Here is a 25,000-nt window from a genome sequence, read left to right as displayed (position 1 = left end):
AGAGAGAGAGGGAGAGAGAGAGGGAGAGGGAGGGAGAGGGAGAGGGAGAGGGGGGAGAGAGAGAGAGAGAGAGAGAGAGGGACAGATGGGGAGAGATGGAGGGAGGGGGAGAGAGACATGGAGGGAGAGGGACAGATGGGGAGAGATGGAGGGAGGGGGAGAGAGACATGGAGGGAGGGGGAGAGATGAGGGAGGGGAGGAGAGATGGAGGAAGGGGAGGAGAGATGGAGGGAGGGGGAGAGATGGAGGGAGGGGGAGAGATGGAGGGAGGGGGAGAGATGGAGGGAGGGGGAGAGATGGAGGGAGGGGGAGAGATGGAGGGAGGGGGAGAGATGGAGGGAGGGAGAGAGATGGTGGGAGAGAGAGAGAGAGATGGTGGGAGAGAGAGAGAGAGATGGTGGGAGAGAGAGAGAGAGATGGTGGGAGAGAGAGAGAGAGATGGTGGGAGAGAGAGAGAGAGATGGTGGGAGAGAGAGAGATGGTGGGAGAGAGAGAGATGGAGGGAGAGAGAGAGCAGGAAGAGATGCAGACAGGTGTTAGGTCTAGGTTAGACAGGTGTTAGGTTAGGAAAAATGCAGGAATATAGCCAAGTCTTTTGATTTTTCTAAGCTGAAAGTGTATTTAAATAAAAAAGGATTCATGATATCAGCTTCTCTCTCACCTGAGTCATGTGGTTATGGTTATAGTTGCCCATGGGGTGTTGCTGTGGGGTAGGCAGTAGGGCGGTCTGGGGGGGCTGAGGCTGGACCTGGGAGGGGCAGGGCAGCAGACTGCGACCCCCGGGGCAGGGGCCAGGCTGGGGGACTGGGGGCTGGGGACACATGTCTGGACTCACCAGTGGGAGTCCTATAACACAACAAGACAACAAGACAAAGTCAAAATACAGAAACAGTATGTTTTGTTCCTCAACATTTCTGCACTCTTGTCTGTACTCTATTCAGGTTCCTTCCCCTTTTGATTTGTTTTCAAAAAGATGAAGGGGCTTGAAAAGGATTGTCTTCTGTTTTCATCTGACCCTCTAAAGCCACTAGAGGGCTTAAACACTTCTAGGCTGCAACAGGTCCGTCCGTGTGTTGCCATTTCAATTGAATTCAGTATTTTCACATTGGGAAATTCAAGTACTAGAATGAACTGCCCAGAGCACAATTGTCATAACATTTTAATTTCTAACTACAGGAGGCATTTTTCATTATACAATCCCCATTGGGATGTCTGTCTGGTACATACCAGTGCGTGAGCCCCTGCAGCTGCCCTGTGAGCTCTTGTTGCTGCCCAGACTATCTCCTCTGGTCAGAATGGAGATGCCAGAGAAGCTGGATGCCTTGGTGACCGGGGGCCGCAGGGTCCTGTTTGAACTATCGGAGTCTGTGCTGCTCCAGGGTCTTGGCTCCAGGCACTTCATATCACTGTCAGTGCTGCTCTGACGGCTGCTGGACGCATGGCTGGAGCTCTCAAGGTTACCTCTGTGCAGGGGAGGAGGGGAGAGGGAGGGAAACAGGGGAAGGGTGTTAGGGAGAGAAAGAGAGAGAGGAACAGAGGTGGAGACAAAGAGAGAGATAGAGATAGAGACAGAGACAGACACAGACAGAGAGAGAGAGAGAAACAGAGGTGGAGACAAAGAGAGAGAGATAGAGAAAGAGACAAACAGAGAGAGGAACAGAGGTGGAGACAAAGAGAGAGAGAGATAGAGACAAAGAGAGAGAGAGAGATAGAGAGAGAGAGAGAGATAGAGACAAAGAGAGAGAGAGAGATAGAGACAAAGAGAGAGAGAGAGATAGAGACAAAGAGAGAGAGAGATAGAGACAAAGAGAGAGAGAGATAGAGACAAAGAGAGAGAGAGAGAGATAGAGACAAAGAGAGATAGAGACAAAGAGAGACAGACACAGACAGACAGACAGACAGACAGACAGACAGACAGACAGACAGACAGACAGACAGACAGACAGACAGACAGACAGACAGACAGACAGACAGACAGACAGACAGACAGACAGACAGACAGACAGACAGACAGACAGACAGACAGACAGACAGACAGAGAGAGAGAGAGAGAGGAACAGAGAGGTGGAGACAGAGGGTGATCAGGTTAAGAACAACACTTTGACATGTGGGGAGAACATGGGGCATTCAACAAACCAAAACACAAAAGACGTTGACTGACTGGTAAATAAATCAACCAGAACAACCAACCAAACCCCTGTAGTGTACAGGACATTCACCAAACTAACACCCACATCACAGAGAAACACACATGCAGATCGCTGATGTTCCATCCAATCAACACCAAGGTGAAAAAGAAGACAGGAGTACATTGAATAAAGTACAGATCCTGACTGAGTGACAAAGGCAACAACAGGTCCATTCTGGAAATAACACAGCCGTAGAGGTTTTCCATTACAATGGACACCAGGAGTAACATGCTAACCGCACCGCGCGCACTGCAAAATAAATGTTATTCAGATCGTAGCAACCACACAGGTCGCGCAGGTCGACGAGCATCTGCATTGCCAGGCTCTAAAATAGAACTTGGTTCTATTTGTGACGCTTGATGCGCTGCAAGTCCCGCCTCTCCCATCTCCTCATTGGTTTTTAGGAGCATATACCAACGTGAGTGATTGATAGATGAACTGAGGTCCACAGTCCAGTCCAGTTGGTGGTGGTAATGCACCTTAAAGTTGGTTGCCAACCGCCATATAAAGTCAGAAGAAGAAGAAGCCTGAAGGAGTAAAGGTTACTAGAAAAACAAACTCGGTTTACCATTTTATCTGTGGATTAATTGTCGGAGTAGAGGACCTTGTGCATTACAGGTAAAATAACAAACCAATGTTGATATTCTAGGACAAATTAGCAAGCAACAGCAAGCTAGCTAAATAGGACATATTAGCTAGCAACAGCAAGCTAGCAAGCAAAATTGCCATAAATGTTTCATGCTTTTTGACCTGTCCCCAAAATGAATATATTTGGTTCAGAGTTTATGTTGATATTTCAAACTGCATGTCCAGATAGCATCTGGTGTGGGAGGACAAAAATCAATATCCAAGTGAATGGTCTGGTCAGGATGCAATGAGGCACGCACTACAGAGTACACACACACACACACACACACATCCCCTATTCACTATGGAGTCACACACATCCCCCCGTCACTATGGAGTCACACATCCCCCCTCATACCGTCACTATGGAGTCACACACACATCCCCCCGTCACTATGGAGTCACACACATCCCCCCGTCACTATGGAGTCACACACATCCCCCCTCATACCGTCACTATGGAGTCACACATCCCCCCCATACCGTCACTATGGAGTCACACACATCCCCCCCGTCACTATGGAGTCACACACATCCCCCCTCATACCGTCACTATGGAGTCACACATCCCCCCTCATACCGTCACTATGGAGTCACACACATCCCCCCCCGTCACTATGGAGTCACACACATCCCCCCTCATACCGTCACTATGGAGTCACACACATCCTCCCCTCATACCGTCACTATAGAGATACACACATCCCCCCTCATACCGTCACTATGGAGTCACACACATCCCCCCCCCTCATACCGTCACTATGGAGTCACACATCCCCCCTCATACCGTCACTATGGAGATACACACATCCCCCCTCATACCGTCACTATGGAGTCACACATCCCCCCTCATACCGTCACTATGGAGTCACACACATCCCCCCCCTCATACCGTCACTATGGAGTCACACATCCCCCCTCATACCGTCACTATGGAGTCACACATCCCCCCGTCACTATGGAGTCACACACATCCCCCCTCATACCGTCACTATGGAGTCACATCCCCCCCTCATACCGTCACTATGGAGTCACACATCCCCCCTCATACCGTCACCATGGAGTCACATCCCCCCCTCATACCGTCACTATGGAGATACACACATCCCCCCTCATACCGTCACTATGGAGTCACACACATCCCCCTCATACCGTCACTATGGAGTCACACACATCCCCCCTCATACCGTCACTATGGAGTCACATCCCCCCAAATACCGTCACTATGGAGTCACATCCCCCCCTCATACCGTCACTATGGAGTCACACACATCCCCCCTCATACCGTCACTATGGAGTCACACATCCCCCCTCATACCGTCACTATGGAGTCACACATCCCCCCCTCATACCGTCACTATGGAGTTACACACATCCCCCCCTCATACCGTCACTATGGAGTCACACATCCCCCCCTCACTATGGAGTCACACACATCCCCCCTCATACCGTCACTAAGGAGTCACACATCCCCCCTCATACCGTCACTATGGAAACCAGAAAAACGCATGTCAAAAATATTATAAATTGATTTGCATTTTAATGAGGGAAGTAAGTATTTGACCCCTCTCAATCAGAAAGATTTCTGGCTCCCAGGTGTCTTTTATACAGGTAACGAGCTGAGATTAGGAGCACACTCTTAAAGGGAGTGCTCCTAATCTCAGCTTGTTACCTGTATAAAAGACACCTGTCCACAGAAGCAATCAATCAGATTCCAAACTCTCCACCATGGCCAAGACCAAAGAGCTCTCCAAGGATGTCAGGGACAAGATTGTAGACCTACACAAGGCTGGAATGGGCTACAAGACCATTTCCAAGCAGCTTGGTGAGAAGGTGACAACAGTTGGTGCGATTATTCGCAAATGGAAGAAACACAAAAGAACTGTCAATCTCCCTCGGCCTGGGGCTCCATGCAAGATCTCACCTCGTGGAGTTGCAATGATCATGAGAACGGTGAGGAATCAGCACAGAACTACACGGGAGAATCTTGTCAATGATCTCAAGGCAGCTGGGACCATAGTCACCAAGAAAACAATTGTTAACACACTACGCCGTCAAGGACTGAAATCCTGCAGCGTACGCAAGGGCCCCCTGCTCAAGAAAGCACACATAAATGCCCGTCTGAAGTTTGCCAATGAACATCTGAATGATTCAGAGGACAACTGGGTGAAAGTGTTGTGGTCAGATGAGACCAAAATGGAGCTCTTTGGCATCAACTCAACTCGCCATGTTTGGAGGAGGAGGAATGCTGCCAATGACCCCAAGAACACCATCCCCACCGTCAAACATGGAGGTGGAAACATTATGCTTTGGGGGTGTTTTTCTGCTAAGGGGACAGGACAACTTCACCGCATCAAAGGGATGATGGACGGGGCCATGTACCGTCAAATCTTGGGTGAGAACCTCCTTCCCTCAGCCAGGGCATTGAAAATGGGTCGTGGAAGGGTATTCCAGCATGACAATGACCCAAAACACACAGTCAAGGCAACAAAGGAGTGGCTCAAGAAGAAGCACATTAAGGTCCTGGAGTGGCCTAGCCAGTCTCCAGACCTTAATCCCATAGAAAATCTGTGGAGGGAGCTGAAGGTTCGAGTTGCCAAACGTCAGCCTCGCAACCTTAATGACTTGGAGAAGATCTGCAAAGAGGAGTGGGACAAAATCCCTCCTGAGATGTGTGCAAACCTGGTGGCCAACTACAAGAAACGTCTGACCTCTGTGATTGCCAACAAGCGTTTTGCCACCAAGTACTAAGTCATGTTTTGCAGAGGGGTCAAATACGTATTTCCCTCATTAAAATGCAAATCAATTTATACAATTTTTGACATGCGTTTTTCTGGATTTTTTTGTTGTTATTCTGTCTCTCACTGTTCAAATAAACCTACCATTAAAATTATAGACTGATCATTTCTTTGTCAGTGGGCAAACGTACAAAATCAGCAGGGGATCAAATACTTTTTTCCCCCTCACTATATATCCTACTTTTCATTTGTTCTAACGTCATCAAATATGGATGATATGGCATTGCACTGAACAAAAAGTCTGACAAATGCAGGTTTGGGAGGCTAATGTGGTGACTGACTTACCACCTAAAATGCTGACAACAAATGCTTGGATTTCTGACTAAACAAAGGGAAAATACAACTCAAGTGAATTACAGTTGGGTGCTCTGACTGCAGAATACCCTGGTTACCTATTTGATGGGAATAACCAAGCCCTAATAACAAGCTATATCACTTAAAGACAACACAGATACACAAGTCAGCTAAACGTGTCTGTTCTAGATATTCAGAGAAATGACCGAGGTAGCCTAGGACAGAAGATTGAAAAATAATCAAAAAACAGGCCAGGGAATCTCCTTATAATATCAGATATAAGGAGACAAAAAGGTAGAAATGATTGGTGCTGTAAATCTGTTTGAAGACGGCACTTGGTGATAAATATTTCAGAGAAACAGTAATTAATGGATGAGCTATTTTAAGCGTTCTCCCTGCGTCTTTCCCTCCCAGTCTCTCATTTCTTCCCTTCCTGCCCCTCTCTCCCTACCTTCTTCCTATTCATCTCTCCCGCCTCCCTGTCTCCCAGCTTCCACCGCCTATTTTAAGGAAAGAAAAGGCAGGGTGGTAGCTCGCTCACACTGTGCAGACAAAGATGAGCGAGAGAGAGATCCTACTTTTAAATCACGACATTCTTTCCCTCTCCTGTTTCAAACACAACACTCTCTCCATCCAACACAGGGGGAGATGTTCTGTCACAATAATTTTCCCCAAAAAAATGTTGCACTTTAAATTTCATTAGCATTTCCCCCCACAAAATACAATAATGTTCAATAGACAATTATGTAAATAACAACTATATGTTTCTACTGTATATATGACATGGTAAACATTGTCAGAGGAGTATAGGAGAATACTGAATTACCTATGAATCATCATCATCATCATCATCATCATCATCTCCACACACAATGTAGGATTTGCACTTAGTCAACATTGAACAAGACAACACAAGCGCAAAAGGGACAGTAGTCTCACTTCAGTGAGACATCATTATGCAATAGCTAGCCTGTTGAACTCGTGTGGCTCAGTTGTTAGAGCATGGTGTTTGCAACGCCAGGGTTGTGGGTTCGATTCCCACGGGGGACCAGTACAGAAAAGAAAAAAATGAAATATATGCATTCACTACTGTAAGTCGCTCTGGATAAGAGCATCTGCTAAATGACTAAAATGTAACTATTGGAACTGAAAACCAGCCCCAAATCCCTCTTTTCAACATTACTGAGGTCATTCGGCTAAAGACATTTCAGTTTGTATGTGTCACAGCTGCAGTACAAACAGAATCACTGATCACAACCAACACAAAGAGAGAGATCTGAAGGTGAATGAATTACATTTTATTTTGAGTCAAAATGCCAATTGGCAACCCATCCCTTATGGGATTAATTGACACAAACACACATTACAATAATTCACCGTGGTAATGAAATGATAATGTGATAGTAGAGTTACTGCATCTCTCTTTAGGACAGACAGTAGTAGTCGATCTATCCTCAGGACACCACAGACAGTAGTAGTAGATCTATCCTCAGGATAACACAGACAGTAGTCGTCGATCTCTCTTTAGGACAGACAGTAGTAGTCGATCTATCCTCAGGACACCACAGACAGTAGTAGTAGATCTATCCTCAGGACACCACAGACAGTAGTAGTAGATCTATCCTCAGGATAACACAGACAGTAGTCGTCGATCTCTCTTTAGGACAGACAGTAGTAGTCGATCTATCCTCAGGACACCACAGACAGTAGTAGTAGATCTATCCTCAGGACACCACAGACAGTAGTAGTAGATCTATCCTCAGGACACCACAGACAGTAGTAGTCGATCTATCCTCAGGACACCACAGACAGTAGTAGTCGATCTATCCTCAGGACACCACAGACAGTAGTAGTAGATCTATCCTCAGGACACCACAGACAGTAGTAGTCGATCTATCCTCAGGACACCACAGACAGTAGTAGTAGATCTATCCTCAGGACACCACAGACAGTAGTAGTAGATCTATCCTCAGGACACCACAGACAGTAGTAGTAGATCTATCCTCAGGACACCACAGACAGTAGTAGTAGATCTATCCTCAGGACACCACAGACAGTAGTAGTAGATCTATCCTCAGGACACCACTGACAGTAGTAGTAGATCTATCCTCAGGACACCACAGACAGTAGTAGTAGATCTATCCTCAGGACACCACAGACAGTAGTAGTAGATCTATCCTCAGGACACCACAGACAGTAGTAGTCGATCTATCCTCAGGACACCACAGACAGTAGTAGTCGATCTATCCTCAGGACACCACAGACAGTAGTAGTAGATCTATCCTCAGGACACCACAGACAGTAGTAGTCGATCTATCCTCAGGACACCACAGACAGTAGTAGTCGATCTATCCTCAGGACACCACAGACAGTAGTAGTAGATCTATCCTCAGGACACCACAGACAGTAGTAGTAGATCTATCCTCAGGACACCACAGACAGTAGTAGTAGATCTATCCTCAGGACACCACAGACAGTAGTAGTAGATCTATCCTCAGGACACCACAGACAGTAGTAGTCGATCTATCCTCAGGACACCACAGACAGTAGTAGTAGATCTATCCTCAGGACACCACAGACAGTAGTAGTAGATCTATCCTCAGGACACCACAGACAGTAGTAGTAGATCTATCCTCAGGACACCACAGACAGTAGTAGTAGATCTATCCTCAGGACACCACAGACAGTAGTAGTAGATCTATCCTCAGGACACCACAGACAGTAGTAGTCGATCTATCCTCAGGACACCACAGACAGTAGTAGTAGATCTATCCTCAGGATAACACAGACAGTAGTAGTAGATCTATCCTCAGGACACCACAGACAGTAGTAGTCGATCTATCCTCAGGACACCACAGACAGTAGTAGTCGATCTATCCTCAGGACACCACAGACAGTAGTAGTAGATCTATCCTCAGGACACCACAGACAGTTGTAGTAGATCTATCCTCAGGACACCACAGACAGTAGTAGTAGATCTATCCTCAGGACACCACAGACAGTAGTAGTAGATCTATCCTCAGGACACCACAGACAGTTGTAGTAGATCTATCCTCAGGACACCACAGACAGTAGTAGTAGATCTATCCTCAGGACACCACAGACAGTAGTAGTAGATCTATCCTCAGGATAACACAGACAGTAGTAGTAGATCTATCCTCAGGACACCACAGACAGTAGTAGTAGATCTATCCTCAGGACACCACAGACAGTAGTAGTAGATCTATCCTCAGGACACCACAGACAGTAGTAGTAGATCTATCCTCAGGACACCACAGACAGTAGTAGTCGATCTATCCTCAGGACACCACAGACAGTAGTAGTAGATCTATCCTCAGGACACCACAGACAGTAGTAGTCGATCTATCCTCAGGACACCACAGACAGTAGTAGTAGATCTATCCTCAGGACACCACAGACAGTAGTAGTCGATCTATCCTCAGGACACCACAGACAGTAGTAGTAGAGCAAAGATGAAGAGAGGTTAGAAAACCAAATCAACAGAAACAGAGATCATGGAGGATGTAGCAGCACAGTATTATATAAAGATGTATCAATGATGACGGACGGATAATAAGTAGTACCCAGTCCCAGAAAAACCCCAAAGCAGCCATGCCATAGGTGTTGCTCTGAGGCAACCCACGCCAAGCAACAACACCAACATTCAGTGGTTAGGTTTGAAATGGCAACCAAACCCCCTAAACGCACTAAGTCAGTCATATCAAATCACAACTAGACAAGAGGGTAGAACGGCATGGCAACACAATCACAGACTGCTAGAGTCACACGTCACACGGATGTGTCAGTACCTAAAGATCTGCCTCCTCTTTTGAGAGGTAGAGGAGTAGCCTTCAGGGGAAAGTCTGTTGGGGGACAGTGGAGGGAGAGAAGGGGTTACTGGGTGGGTATAGAAGAGGGGGTCAGGTAGGTTTTGGAACAGCCATTCCCAATTCATTCCCTACCCCTCCCCTTGGCCCTTACCCTTCAATGTTCTGTAGATCTGTAAGATGGAAGTAATATGGTGAAAGACCTTCAGACATTCCAACACTGAGGGAGAAAGGGCCAAGAGGAGGGATAGGGAGCGATTTGGGACCAGTTTTAACAGTGTTGCTCTGTATCCAACCCCCAGCCCAGAAAAGATCATGCACACAGAGCAGAAATATTAACAGTAAAAAAAAAAACAGGAAACAAAGTTCTCCCACTTCTTTTTGTCTCTCAAACACATCGGTTTAATAATCGTTCATCTCTATCAGAAAGGGAGAGGGGTTGAAAGATGTACTTTTGTTGTGCTTTGGACTACATGTGGAAAACTATTGTCAGTTCCTCCCAACATTCAAACTTAGCAAACCCAAACCTTGGTGCTTCAAACTTACCTGTTGCCAGAATGATTCAATCTCTTCAAAAACACCTCAATATAACATGGTGGTCTAATTTTATGGTGCCAGGGGGTTTGGAACAGGGTTAGGGGGCTTTGCTGTGACCAGGCTGCCCCGACTGCCTCTCCTACACACCTAAGGGACTATACTGGCTGGGGACTAACCCCGTACTCTAGGGTCCCCTTCAGAAGTACACACATTAAACTCTCTCTCCACTGTAATGCATACTGTTACTGGGCGTTACTGTGAGCTTACCTGTTGTCATTGATGTATCCATTTTGAGAGGACTGAAAAGGGAAAGAGACATCTGTAAATTACCAATAGCTGTAGCTTGTTGATCCCAGAACTATGTTTATTTAATAGCTTTCATTTGACCAAGTAGGTTATTGAGAACATATTGTGTTCATCCAAAGTTAACCAAGTTTCACTCGTGACCTCCAAGAATATAGACATAACTTATTTACTCTGCCTTCTTACCCTATTCCACCATTACATTATTAAAATGAACTTCTGGTTAAAACAGTGGTTAATAGAACAGACAGTAGGAGACAAGTACAACCGTCCCCATCCTCACGGTTGAGCCCAACCAGAGTTGACCTTAGACTTTTTTTTTTTTATTTGACATTTAATTTAACCTTTATTTAACTAGGCAAGTCAGTTAAAAACAAATTCTTATTTACAATGACGGCCTACCCCGGCCAAACCCTCCCCTAACCCGGAAGACGCTGGGCCAAATTGTGCGCCGCCCTACGGGACTCCCGATCACAGCCGGTTGTGATACAGCCCGGGATCGAACCAGGGTGTCTGTAGCGACGCCTCTAGCACTGAGATGCAGTACTTTTGACCACTGAGCCACTCGGGAGCCAGATCCGCTGAACTTGAACAGATACGCGTTACGATGTTTAATGTCACGATTTGGTGAGGCTAAACTGATCCTAGATCTGTGCCTAAGAGCATCTCTTATCCTCCACCACTTACTTCTCGGGAAAAGATCCGGTCTCGTACTCTCTGATACTCCTCCTCCCTCTCCTCTATTGATTTGCTGCGCCGCCCGTCCGACAGCGGCACGCGGATCTGCGATTGGACAAGAGGAAGAAGGGGTGTGATCAGTAAGCATCATTGGACAGAAGTGGTACTCACTATTTACTATGAATACTATTCAGAGCATCTTCTCAGGAAGAATACGTGTAAATTAAAATATTGTGCGAGAAATGTATATACTCAGATAATCGTCAACAGGATTAATTATATTCAGCCTTCTCATATATCGTATCCTCGTGTTCTACAAAGACCTACAACGGTAAAAACAGCCACAAATAACATGTATGAAGAATCTGTGAATCAGAACAGTTAAGTATTTAATTATTAGACTTAAGTGTAATTAACTGTTAAGTATTTAAGTAATAAAAAGCAACAGTGAAGAATTTAAAAAAAGGGACTAATGACCTGATTATCGTCCTTGTCCATACTGGCGTCGTCTCTCTTGAGGATAAACTTCTTCTGGAAATCCGTGTTCCTCTCATCCTTGATATGCTCTGAGAACCTCTGCTCTGGGCTGAAGGAAAAAACAATTCAGAAACTCTTGTTAGGACAAGTGTTATAACGATACCAACATTTTTACTAACGATACCAGGGATACCAGGGAGTACCGCGATACCAAGGAGTACCACGATACCAAGGAGTACCGCGATACCAAGGAGTACCGCGATACCAAGGAGTACCACGGTACCAGGGATACCAGGTAGTACCACGGTACCAGGGAGTACCGCGATACCAGGGATACCAAGGAGTACTGCGATACCAAGGAGTACCGCGATACCAGGGAGTACCACGATACCAGGGAGTACCACGATACCAAGGAGTACCGCGATACCAATGAGTGCCACGATACCAATGAGTGCCACGATACCAAGGAGTACCGCGGTCTCCTTCTCTCAAACACACACACACACACACCACTCTCCCATAAACACACACTTCTCCCAACTTTTAAAACGTTAGGTACCAAAGACAATTTAAGCAGCACCAAAAGTTCAAATATTTTTTATATACTTTATGCTTCCATTTGGCCTATGTGAATCACGCCTATGTGAATCACGCCTATGTGAATCACGCCTATGTGAATCACGCCTATGTGAATCACACCTATGTGAATCACGCCTATGTGAATCACACCTATGTGAATCACACCTATGTGAATCACGCCTATGTGAATCACGCCTATGTGAATCACGCCTATGTGAATCACGCCTATGTGAATCACGCCTATGTGAATCACACCTCTTGAGTAGCAGACCCTTTTTCTTTCTGTGCCAATCAAATTTGCCTAGACCTAGTGTCATTTACTAGGTTGTTAGCTAGCTAGGTAACATGACTGAACTACCTTGTTTGTTATCAAACCAATAATTAGCGACCCGGGACTAGTTTAAAACAGCCCGTGACATGGATTGTGAAATTATATAAAATGCAAATCCCAATGAAAAAATAAAAGAAGTCATGTCTGGTAATATGGGTCATATTTCTATAACTGTTTAGACTAGAAACAAGACCTCTGGTAACATGGGTCATATTTCTATAACTGTTTAGACTAGAAACAAGACCTCTGGTAATATGGGTCATATTTCTATAACTGTTTAGACTAGAAACAAGACCTCTGGTAACATGGGTCATATTTCTATAACTGTTTAGACTAGAAACAAGACCTCTGGTAACATGGGTCATATTTCTATAACTGTTTAGACTAGAAACAAGACCTCTGGTAATATGGGTCATATTTCTATAACCGTTTAGACTAGAAACAAGACCTCTGGTAATATGGGTCATATTTCTATAACTGTTTAGACTAGAAACAAGACCTCTGGTAACATGGGTCATATTTCTATAACTGTTTAGACTAGAAACAAGACCTCTGGTAATATGGGTCATATTTCTATAACTGTTTAGACTAGAAACAAGACCTCTGGTAACATGGGTCATATTTCTATAACTGTTTAGACTAGAAACAAGACCTCTGGTAACATGGGTCATATTTCTATAACCGTTTAGACTAGAAACAAGACCTCTGGTAACATGGGTCATATTTCTATAACTGTTTAGACTAGAAACAAGACCTCTGGTAACATGGGTCATATTTCTATAACTGTTTAGACTAGAAACAAGACCTCTGGTAACATGGGTCATATTTCTATAACCGTTTAGACTAGAAACAAGACCTCTGGTAACATGGGTCATATTTCTATAACCGTTTAGACTAGAAACAAGACCTCTGGTAATATGGGTCATATTTCTATAACCGTTTAGACTAGAAACAAGACCTCTGGTAACATGGGTCATATTTCTATAACCGTTTAGACTAGAAACAAGACCTCTGGTAATATGGGTCATATTTCTATAACCGTTTAGACTAGAAACAAGACCTCTGGTAACATGGGTCATATTTCTATAGCTGTTTAGACTAGAAACAAGACCTCTGGTAATATGGGTCATATTTCTATAACTGTTTAGACTAGAAACAAGACCTCTGGTAACATGGGTCATATTTCTATAACTGTTTAGACTAGAAACAAGACCTCTGGTAACATGGGTCATATTTCTATAACCGTTTAGACTAGAAACAAGACCTATGGTAATATGGGTCATATTTCTATAACCGTTTAGACTAGAAACAAGACCTCTGGTAACATGGGTCATATTTCTATAACCGTTTAGACTAGAAACAAGACCTCTGGTAATATGGGTCATATTTCTATAACCGTTTAGACTAGAAACAAGACCTCTGGTAACATGGGTCATATTTCTATAGCTGTTTAGACTAGAAACAAGACCTCTGGTAACATGGGTCATATTTCTATAACCGTTTAGACTAGAAACAAGACCTCTGGTAATATGGGTCATATTTCTATAACCGTTTAGACTAGAAACAAGACCTCTGGTAACATGGGTCATATTTCTATAACTGTTTAGACTAGAAACAAGACCTCTGGTATAGAAACAAGCCGTTTTCTTTGTTGTAAAGTTGCAGGCATGCCTTTCACTCTCTGACACTCAGAGGCTGCATGACAGTTAACTTGCACAGTCTACTCAGACTGGCCTGTGCTCACTGTTATAACAGGTGATGAAACACTGCTAGCTCCGCACGCTGCTCCAATGTAACACCAGAAGACCCATCAGGGTCTGCATCACCACTCGCCATCACGGATAAATTATACTTACACAACTGATGACCATGAATAGCAACCAGAGAGATGCAGGTGAGTGAGGGCTGGTAGAGGATGCTGAGAGATGCAGGTGAGTGAGGGCTGGTAGAGGATGCTGAGAGACGCAGGTGAGTGAGGGCTGGTAGAGGATGCTGAGAGACGCAGGTGAGTGAGGGCTGGTAGAGGATGCTGAGAGATGCAGGTGAGTGAGGGCTGGTAGAGGATGCTGAGAGATGCAGGTGAGTGAGGGCTGGTAGAGGATGCTGAGAGACGCAGGTGAGTGAGGGCTGGTAGAGGATGCTGAGAGACGCAGGTGAGTGAGGGCTGGTAGAGGATGAGGATGGCTGATCATAGCTGCCACACGTGATATGTACATGAAAGTGAAGTGGATATGATTGGACCTGAACATACAAGAGACTGGAGGCTGTTGCTCAAACAGATCCACAGATGATGCAATCTCTATTGCACTCCACACTGCCCTTTCCCACCTGGACAAAAGGGACACCTATGTGAGAATGCTATTCATTGACTACAGCTCAGTGTTCAACACCATAGTACCCTCAAAGCTCATCACTAAGCTAAGGACCCTGGGACTAAACACCTCCCTCTGCAACTGGATCCTGGACTTCCTGACGGGCCGTCCCCAGGTGGTGAGGGTAGGTAGCAACACATCTGCCACGCTGATCCTCAACACTGGAGCTCCCCAGGGGTGCGTGCTCAGTCCCCTCCTGTACTCCCTGTTCACCCACGACTGCATTGCCAGGCACGACTCCAACTCCATCATTAAGTTTGCTGACGACACAACAGTGGTAGGCCTGATCACCGACAACGACGAGACAGCCTACAGGGAGGAGGTCAGAGACCTGGCCGGGTGGTGCCAGAATAACAACCTATCCCTCAACGTAACCAAGACTAAGGAGATGATTGTGGACTACAGGAAAAGGAGGACCGAGCACGCCCCCATTGTCATCGACGGGGCTGTAGTGGAGCAGGTTGAGAGCTTCAAATTCCTTGGTGTCCACATCAACAACAAATTTGAATGGTCCAAATACACCAAGACAGTCGTGAAGAGGGCACGACAAAGCCTATTCCCCCTCAGGAAACTAAAAAGATTTGGCATGGGTCCTGAGATCCTCAAAAGGTTCTACAGCTGCAACATCGAGAGCATCCTGACTGGTTGCATCACTGCCTGGTACGGTAATTGCTCGGCCTCCGACCGCAAGGCACTTCAGAGGGTAGTGCGTACAGCCCAGTACGTCACTGGGGCTAAGCTGCCTGCCATCCAGGACCTCTACACCAGGCGGTGTCAGAGGAAGGCCCTGAAAATTGTCAGAGACCCCAACCACCCTAGTCATAGACTGTTCTCTCTGCTACCGCATGGCAAGCGGTTCCGAAGTGCCAAGTCTAGGACAAAAAGGCTTCTCAACAGTTTTTACCCCCAAGCCATAAGACTCCTGAACAGGTAACCAAATGGCTACCCGGACTATTTGCATTGTGCCCCCCCAACCCCTCTTTTACACTGCTGCTACTCTCTGTTTATCAGATATGCATAGTCACTTTAACCATACCTACATGTACATACTGCCTCAATCAGCCTGACTAACCGGTGTCTGTATATAGCCTTGCTACTCTTATTTTCAAATGTCTTTACTGTTTTATTTCTTTACTTACACACACACACACTTTTTTGCGCACTATTGGTTAGAGCCTGTAAGTAAGCATTTCACTGTAAGGTCTACCTACACCTGTTGTATTTGGCGCACGTGACAAATAAACTTTGATTTGATTTAATACCAAGGTCTTCTAAGTTCTACCCATGGTCTTCTAAGTTCTACCCATGGTCTTCTAAGTTCTACCTATGGTCTTCTAAGTTCTACACATGATCTTCTAAGTTCTACACATGGTCTTCTAAGTTCTACCCATGGTCTTCTAAGTTCTACCCATGGTCTTCTAAGTTCTACCCATGGTCTTCTAAGTTCTACCCATGGTCTTCTAAGTTCTACCCATGGTCTTCTAAGTTCTACCCATGGTCTTCTAAGTTCTACACATGGTCTTCTAAGTTCTACACATGGTCTTCTAAGTTCTACACATGGTCTTCTAAGTTCTACCCATGGTCTTCTAAGTTCTACCCATGGTCTTCTAAGTTCTACCCATGGTCTTCTAAGTTCCACCAGTCTCCCACTCACATGCGTGTGTTGCCAGTCTTGTTAATGATGACGGCCTTGCCAGTCTGGTCTACGTTGTGGTCCATGCCAAAGTAGGCCGCTACACGGTGTAGAAGCATGCGGTGGTACGACGTCATCTGGGGAAACTTCTTGTACTGGTTACTGGAGGGGAGAACGTGGAGATTAACAACGTGTACTGGTTACTGGAGAACGTGGAGATTAACAACATGTACTGGTTACTGGAGGGGAGATTAAACAACGTGTACTGGTTACTGGAGGGGAGATTAAACAACATGCACTGGTTACTGGAGAACGTGGAGATTAAACAACGTGTACTGGTTACTGGAGGGGAGATTAAACAACGTGTACTGGTTACTGGAGGGGAGAACATGGAGATTAACTTCTCTAGGCTAGGGGGGGGGGGTATTTTCATGTCCGGATGAAAAGCGTGCCCAAAGTAAACTGCCTGCTACTCAGGCCCAGAAGCTAGGATATGCATATTATTAGTAGATTTGGATAGAAAACACTCTGAAGTTTCTAAAACTGTTTGAATGATGTCTGAGTATAACGAAACTTATTTGGCAGGTGAAACCCCGAGGACAAACCATCCAACGATTTTTTTTTTGAGGTCACTCTCATTTCAATGGGTTTTCAATGGGAATCTAGAATTCTAAGGCAGTTGCTTGCAGTTCCTATCGCTTCCACTGGATGTCAACAGTCTTTAGAAATTGGTTGATGTTTTTCCTTTGTGTAATGAAGAAGGGTCGAGTGAAGTGTACTGTTGTGGTTGAGACGCGTGACCTGAAAGCACGGTCCACTTTGTTTTCCTCCGGCATTGAACACAGTTTATCCCGTCTTAAATTGTATCAATTATTTACGGAAAACAATACCTAAAGTAGTATTAGGAAAGTTGTTTGAAATGTTTGGACAAAGATTACAGGTAACTTATGAGATATTTTGTAGTCATGTTGCACGAGTTGGAACCAGTGTTTTTCTGGATCAAACGCGCCAAATAAATGGACATTTTGGATATATAACGACGGAATTAATCGAACAAAAAAGACCATTTGTGATGTTTATGGGACATATTGGAGTACCAACAGAAGAAGCTTGTCAAAGGTAAGGCATGAATTATATCTTTATTTCAGAGTTGTGTCGCGCCTGGCGGGTTGAATTATGATTGTCTGTGTTTGTTTGGTGGGGTGCTGTCCTCAGATAATCGCATGGTTTGCTTTCGCCGTAAAGCCTGTTTGAAATCTGACACGTTGGCTGGATTAACAAGAAGTGTAGCTTTAATTTGGTGTATTGCATGTGTGATTGTATGAAAGTTTAATATTTATCGTAATTTAATTTGAATTTGGCGCTCTGCCATTTCACCGGATGTTTTCGAATCGATCCCGTTAACGGGATTTGAGCCATAAGAAGTTAAACTGTTAGAGACGGGACTGATTTACATTTGAAATACAACAAAATAAACTTCAGATGAGGGTAATGATACCATCCCATCGACAGGTGGACACAGAGTCCCAGGCAGCCAAATATACCATACTGATACACCAACTACAGTACAATCCCCATGTTTATCCCATTATAAATATACCGGAGTAAAGTAGCAGCATGGAATGTGGATACATCCTACATGGCACCCTATTCCCTACATAGGGCACTACTTTTGACCACAAGCCTATATAGGGAATAGGGTGCCATTTCTCACTCACTTGTCATCATTAATGAACTCCAGGATATCTTGTTCTAGTTTCAGCAGCATCATTCGATCCCTGTTAGAAAGAGGAGAGATAGAGGAGAGATAGAGGAGAGATAGAGGAGAGATAGAGGAGAGATATAGAGAGGGGAGATAGAAAGGGGAGAGATAGAGGAGAGAGAGAGGAGAGAGAGAGAGAAGAGGAGAGAGAGAGGAGAGAGAGAGAGAGAGAAGAGGAGAGAGAGAAGAGGAGAGATAGAGGAGAGAGAGAGGAGAGATATAGAGAGGAGAGATATAGAGAGGGGAGAGATAGAGGAGAGAGAGAGGAGAGAGAGAGAGAAGAGGAGAGAGAGAGAGAAGAGAGAGAGGCTTATGTCTATCATGCATTGATGTAGCTCAATGAGAAATGTGTGCAAAAAACATGAATCCCCAAGCTGATCTACAGTTAAGATTCTGCCCTTAAAGTTTCTCAATCCATTTCCATCCGTTGAGTGCTGTGGCTGTGATAGGAGATCGATTAGTCTCCCCTGCCATAACTGGGGTTGTTTTCAGTGTGTGTGTGTGTGTGTGTGTGTGTGTGTGTGTGTGTGTGTGTGTGTGTGTGTGTGTGTGTGTGTTACCTGGGGTTGTTTTTCAGTGTGTGTGTGTGTGTGTGTGTGTGTGTGTTACCTGGGGTTGCTTTTCAGTGTGTGTGTGTGTGTGTGTTACCTGGGGTTGCTTTTCAGTGTGTGTGTGTGTGTGTGTGTGTTACCTGGGGTTGTTTTTCAGTGTGTGTGTGTGTGTGTGTGTGTGTGTGTGTGTGTGTGTGTGTGTGTGTGTGTTACCTGGGGTTGTTTTTCAGTGTGTGTGTGTGTGTGTGTGTGTGTGTGTGTGTGTGTGTGTGTTACCTGGGGTTGCTTTTCAGTGTGTTGACCAGGAAGTCGTGCACGTCGATGCCGGTGGAGTCAGTGTACTCCTGGCTGGAGTCTGGCGGAAGGGAGAGACAGAAGACAGGATGCTTAAAATAGCTCCAAAAATGACACCATACACACAATCTGGTAACACACAGGCATGCACTCAGGAGTATCCACACACACACACGGTCAGTGGGGTTAGAGAGGCAAAAAACTGCAACAGCAGCAGAAAGGGTGTGTTGTTTCTGAACAAATACGAATGGAGGATCAACTATTTACTGACACACACACCATGATACAGCCATCTGTCCGTTTCCCATCAGCTGGGTCTGCCCCTCTTTGCTACTCGAATGAATCCTCTTCAGCATTTTCCCCCCAGAGGCATCTTACCTCGTGACAACATCTTGCGTGGAGTCCTGTCCTTCTTCTCCTCCTCATCATCCTCATTCTCATAGTCATCCCTAGAAGACTTCTCCTCCTCCTTGTCTGAGGGACAGCTGATGTGGAGCTGGATAATGTCTGGAGGTCCGTCAGTACAGAACGGACCTGATGACTCCTCACACACCGCCAGGCTCCTCACCAGCTTCAGCTTGGCATTGGACTGAAACACACCCAGAGACACACACACACCACAGTGAAGCAGCAGACTACACAAATAGGTTAGTGAGACACACCACAGTGGAGTAATTTATAGCTCTTCGGTTCATCAATAATAGATCAAATTCATTGCACACTATCAATATTTGACAACAAATGTTAAAACATTAAAATCTGCATTTTAGCTTGGCATTAGACTGAAACACAGAGAAACACACACCACATCGAAGCAAGCAGCTAAGTAAAAACCACATATATTTAAACCCAGACACACACCACATTGAAGAACCTAGGCTACATAAATCTGGTCCCACTACTAAGAGATACCTGGTCACATACCAGCACCATTTTACAATACATGAGGTGATGCTGGAAAGACTTAATTGGTTTGAGATAAGTAAACATAAACAAATTCAACTTGTGTAGACTTCATATTCAAAATGTTGGGATTTCACTGGGTTGGAGGACACTAAGCCACCGGGTCGGAAGGGACACTAAGCCACCGGGTCGGAGGGGACTAAGCCACCGGGTCGGAGGGGACAAAGCCACCGGGTCGGAGGGGACACTAAGCCACCGGGTCGGAAGGGACACTAAGCCACCGGGTCGGAAGGGACACTAAGCCACCGGGTCGGAAGGGACACTAAGCCACCGGGTCGGAAGGGACACTAACCCACCGGGTCGGAAGGGACACTAAGCCACCGGGTCGGAAGGGACACTAACCCACCGGGTCGGAGGGGACTAACCCACCGGGTCGAAGGGGACTAACCCACCGGGTCGGAAGGGGACTAACCCACCGGGTCGGAGGGGACTAACCCACTCGGTAGAGGGGACTAGCATGTAAATTGTGAGTGCACACACACACACACACACACGAAAGCTGACTTCCATAAATACACTAGGTAATAGGCTGTGTGTGAGCTCATGGCTAAACAGGCCTCACCTCTGCAACTTTTCCTGGTCTATCGAACCTGCTGACTAGGATTAGCGAACTCTGGGTCTAGTACTGCTCAGTAGGTCCCTTTATCAAACGGGTGGACTTTAATCCCAGGATTAGGATCATGATATGGAAACGTACACAACAACAACAACAACAACATCAACACAACAACAACAACAACAACAACATCAACAGACATGATAATACCGTCCTTACCCTGGCCCTTTTCCTGCCATGGCCGTGGTTCTGAGTACGCCGCTGCAAGGGAAGAACATCTGGTAATACTAGCTACACTCAAAACCATTTACAATCTTAAATAAATATGTTAAAACCATATTTTAGTGAACAAATGGTTTGATTTCGTTGTTAATATAGGGAGATTACTGTGGTTGCTGTGGAAACAGATTATTCAACTTCCTATACTGTTTCTGGTAGATATTTATTGAAGCTGATGTTGACTACAAACCCACAATGCAATGCACAGTCGTGAAGGCGCGACAGTGCGACTTCCCCCTCGGGAGGTTGAAAAAGTTTGGCTTGGGCCCTCAAATCCTGAAAAGGTTTTACAGCTGTACCACTGAGAGCATATTGACTGGCTGCATCACTGCTTGGTATGGCAATAACACCGCCTTCGATCGCATGGCGCTACAGACGGTGGTGCGGACAGCCCAGTACATCACTGGGGAAGAGCTCCCTGCCATCCAGGACCTCTATACCAGGCGGTGTAAATAGAAGGGCCGGAAAATCGTCAAAGACTCCAACCACCCAGGCCATAGACTGTCTTCTCTGCTGCCGCACGGCAAGAGGTACCGGTGCATCAAGTCTGACACCAACAGGCTCTTGAACAGCTTCTATCCCCAAGTAATACGACTGATAAATAGCTAACGAAATAGCTACACGGACCGAGTTTACCTTGTATCTTTATTGACCTTTAATTTCAATATTTGCACATACAGTCGTGGCCAAAAGTTTTGAGAATGACACAAATATACATTTTTCACAAAGTCTGCTGCCTCAGTTAGTATGATGGGAATTTGCATATACACCAGAATGTTAAGAGTGATCCGATGAATTGCAATTAATTGCAAAGTCCCTCTTTGCCATGGAAATGAACTGAATTCCTCAAAAACATTTACATTGCATTTCAGCCCTGCCACAAAAGGACCAGCTGACATGTCAGTGATTCTCTCGTTAACACAGGTGTGAGTGTTGACGAGGACAAGGCTGGAGATCACTCTGTCATGCTGATTGAGTTCGAATAACAGACTGGAAGCTTCAAAAGGAGGGTGGTGCTTGGAATAATTTTTCTTCGTCTGTCAACCATGGTTACCTGCAAGGAAACACGTGCCGTCATCATTGTTTTACCCAAACAAAAAGGGCTTCACAGGCAAGGATATTGCTGCCAGTAAGATTGCACCTAAATCAACCATTTATCAGATCATCAAGAACTTCAAGGAGAGCGGTTCAATTGTTGTGAAGAAGGCTTCAGGGCACCCAAGAAAGTCCAGCAAGCGCCAGGGCCATCTCCTAAAGTTGATTCAGCTGCGGGATCGGTGCACCACCAGTACAGAGCTTGCTCAGGAATGGCAGCAGGCAGGTGTGAGTGCATCTGCACGCACAGTGAGGCGAAGACTTTTGGAGGATGGCCTGGTGTCAAAAAGGGCAGCAAGAAGCCACTTCTCTCCAGGAAAAACATCAGGGACAGACTGATATTCTGCAAAAGGTACAGGGATTGGACTGTTGAGGTCTGGGGTAAAGTCATTTTCTCTGATGAATCCCCTTTCCGATTGTTTGGGCATCCGGAAAAAGCTTGTCCGGAGAAGACAAGGTGAACGCTACCATCAGTCCTGTGTCATGCCAACAGTAAAGCATCCTGAGACCATTCATGTGTGGGGTTGCTTCTCAGCCAAGGGAGTGCACTCACAATTTTGCCTAAGAACACAGCCATGAATAAAGAATGGTACCAACATCCTGAGAGCAACTTCTCCCAACCATCCAGGAACAGTCTGGTGACGAACAATGCCTTTTCCAGCATGATGGAGCACCTTGCCATAAAACTAAGAGGCTCGGGGAACAAAACATCGATATTTTGGGTCCATGGCCAAGAAACTCCTCAGACCTTAATCCCATTGAGAACTTGTGGTCAATCCTCGAGAGGCGGGTGGACAAACAAAACCCCACAAATTCAGGATGTGGCCCAGAAGTTAATTGACAGCATGCTAGGGCGGATTGCAGAAGTCTTGAAAAAGAAGGGTCAACACTGCAATGTAATTGTCAATAAAAGCCTTTGACACTTATGAAATGCTTGTAATTATACTTCAATATTCCATAGTAACATCTGACAAAAATATCTAAAAAGCAGCAAACTTTGTGGAAATTAATATTTGGGTCATTCTCAAAGCTTTTGGCCACAACTGTACACTGTCACTCCATCATCTGCTCACTCACACATACTGTAATATGCGCCACTGACTCTATACACACACACACAAGCTGCTGCTACTCTGTTTATCATATATCCTGCTGCCTAGTCACCTTACCCCTAAACATATCTACCTCCCCTATACATATCTACCTCCCCTATACATATCTACCTCCCCTATACATATCTACCTCCCCTAAACATATCTACCTCCCCTAAACATATCTACCTCCCCTAAACATATCTACCTCCCCTAAACATATCTACCTCCCCTATACATATCTACCTCCCCTAAACATATCTACCTCCCCTAAACATATCTACCTCCCCTATACATATCTACCTCCCCTAAACATATCTACCTCCCCTAAACATATCTACCTCCCCTATACATATCTACCTCCCCTAAACATATCTACCTCCCCTATACATATCTACCTCCCCTATACATATCTACCTCCCCTAAACATATCTACCGCCCCTATACACATCTACCTCCCCTAAACATATCTACCTCCCCTATACATATCTACCTCCCCTAAACATATCTACCTCCCCTATACATATCTACCTCCCCTATACATATCTACCTCCCCTATACATATCTACCTCCCCTATACATATCTACCTCCCCTATACATATCTACCTCCCCTATACATATCTACCTCCCCTAAACATATCTACCGCCCCTATACACATCTACCTCCCCTATACACATCTACCTCCCCTATACACATCCATCTCCCCTATACATATCTACCTCCCCTATACATATCTACCTGTGTCCCTGCACATGTAAATATATTGAATCTTACTTTAATATTTCCTGTATATAGTACGCTTACTTAAATGTGCATTTCATATTTCATATTCATATTTTTTCTAGTAATACATTGTTATTGACCATTTCATTGTTGTGTTTTGAGTTTGCAAGAAAGGCAATTCACTGTACTTGCGTATGTGACATTAAAACGTAATCTCTCTCTGGGCAGGTCATGGCTAGAAAGGATACAGTTTGTCAAATTTACATCAAAAGTTCATTTATTTTTGCATTTGAGCTAACGATAACCCTTTTCCTAAACGTTACCTAATTCTCCTATCCTGCTGACAAAAGCTGTGTCCTTTTTAGTCAAAACCCTCCGGGCAGGGCCACTGTCCAGCTGTTGTCAGCCTAGACTGTAGCTCGATAGTAGCCATCTAACCTTCCTTATAGCGTCTAAATCTTGAACAAACCGATTTTCCACCTAAGAAACAACTGAGTCATGTCATTAGAAATCAAGATGAATGTAGTAGCTACAGTAGCCAGCAGCTAGAGTGGCCAGCTAGCTTAGCTACACTCGTTCAACCCGCCTGAAATGTCTACTACAAGCTGTAAGATGTAGATAATTGGGTTAAATGTGGAAGACCCATTTCAGTGAGAAGGCATTCAGTTGTACAACTGACTGTGTGTAATTAGTTTGATGCTTAGAAGCACAGCTAGCTATATTTCATGGCTTCAACAAAATAGCTAAGTACCTTTGAGCAGGCTAGCCATCTTCGGTTGGACCATGTGGCTAGCTAACGATGGCTGGCTATGCCGCTAGCGAACACAAGTCAGCACTACTCGTCGGCTGCCTGCATCGAGCAAGTAGAAACAGAAAGCTAGCAACTCTTGCAGGCCAACAATGATGATACGTCACGTAATATGTTGTTATGCAGTCCAACTTGCTACTACATCGCTCAGCGCTCAGTGCAGTAGTGGAGCAGGTTGAGAGCTTCAAGTTCCTTGGTGTCCACAACAACAAACTAGAATGGTCCAAACAC

At 45.2% G+C, this 25,000-nt stretch overlaps 1 protein-coding gene across 11 annotated transcripts in view; it reads right to left on the bottom strand.

Moving 5' to 3' along the window:
- The window catches only part of LOC115207340 (R3H domain-containing protein 2), a 103,729-nt gene that overhangs the window by 22,948 nt on the left and 55,781 nt on the right, over nt 1-25,000 (bottom strand). For 8 of the 11 annotated variants that reach the window (XM_029774353.1, XM_029774356.1, XM_029774357.1 and 5 more), the window contains 11 exons: nt 20,991-21,032; nt 19,631-19,841; nt 19,235-19,313; nt 18,364-18,423; nt 16,667-16,807; nt 11,731-11,839; nt 11,263-11,358; nt 10,540-10,571; nt 9,718-9,771; nt 1,228-1,463; nt 662-846 (listed from right to left, as the gene is read on the bottom strand). In XM_029774353.1, the coding sequence (XP_029630213.1) occupies nt 662-846; nt 1,228-1,463; nt 9,718-9,771; nt 10,540-10,571; nt 11,263-11,358; nt 11,731-11,839; nt 16,667-16,807; nt 18,364-18,423; nt 19,235-19,313; nt 19,631-19,841; nt 20,991-21,032 (1,245 nt within the window). The remainder of the gene's footprint in view (nt 1-661; nt 847-1,227; nt 1,464-9,717; nt 9,772-10,539; nt 10,572-11,262; nt 11,359-11,730; nt 11,840-16,666; nt 16,808-18,363; nt 18,424-19,234; nt 19,314-19,630; nt 19,842-20,990; nt 21,033-25,000) is intronic. The other 3 variants (XM_029774361.1, XM_029774359.1, XM_029774358.1) reach the window with 2 other exon arrangements.

Source organism: Salmo trutta, chromosome 14 (genome assembly GCF_901001165.1).
Source record: "Salmo trutta chromosome 14, fSalTru1.1, whole genome shotgun sequence".
Lineage (NCBI taxonomy): Eukaryota > Metazoa > Chordata > Actinopteri > Salmoniformes > Salmonidae > Salmo > Salmo trutta.
This window is presented reverse-complemented; position numbering and strand designations above follow the sequence as displayed.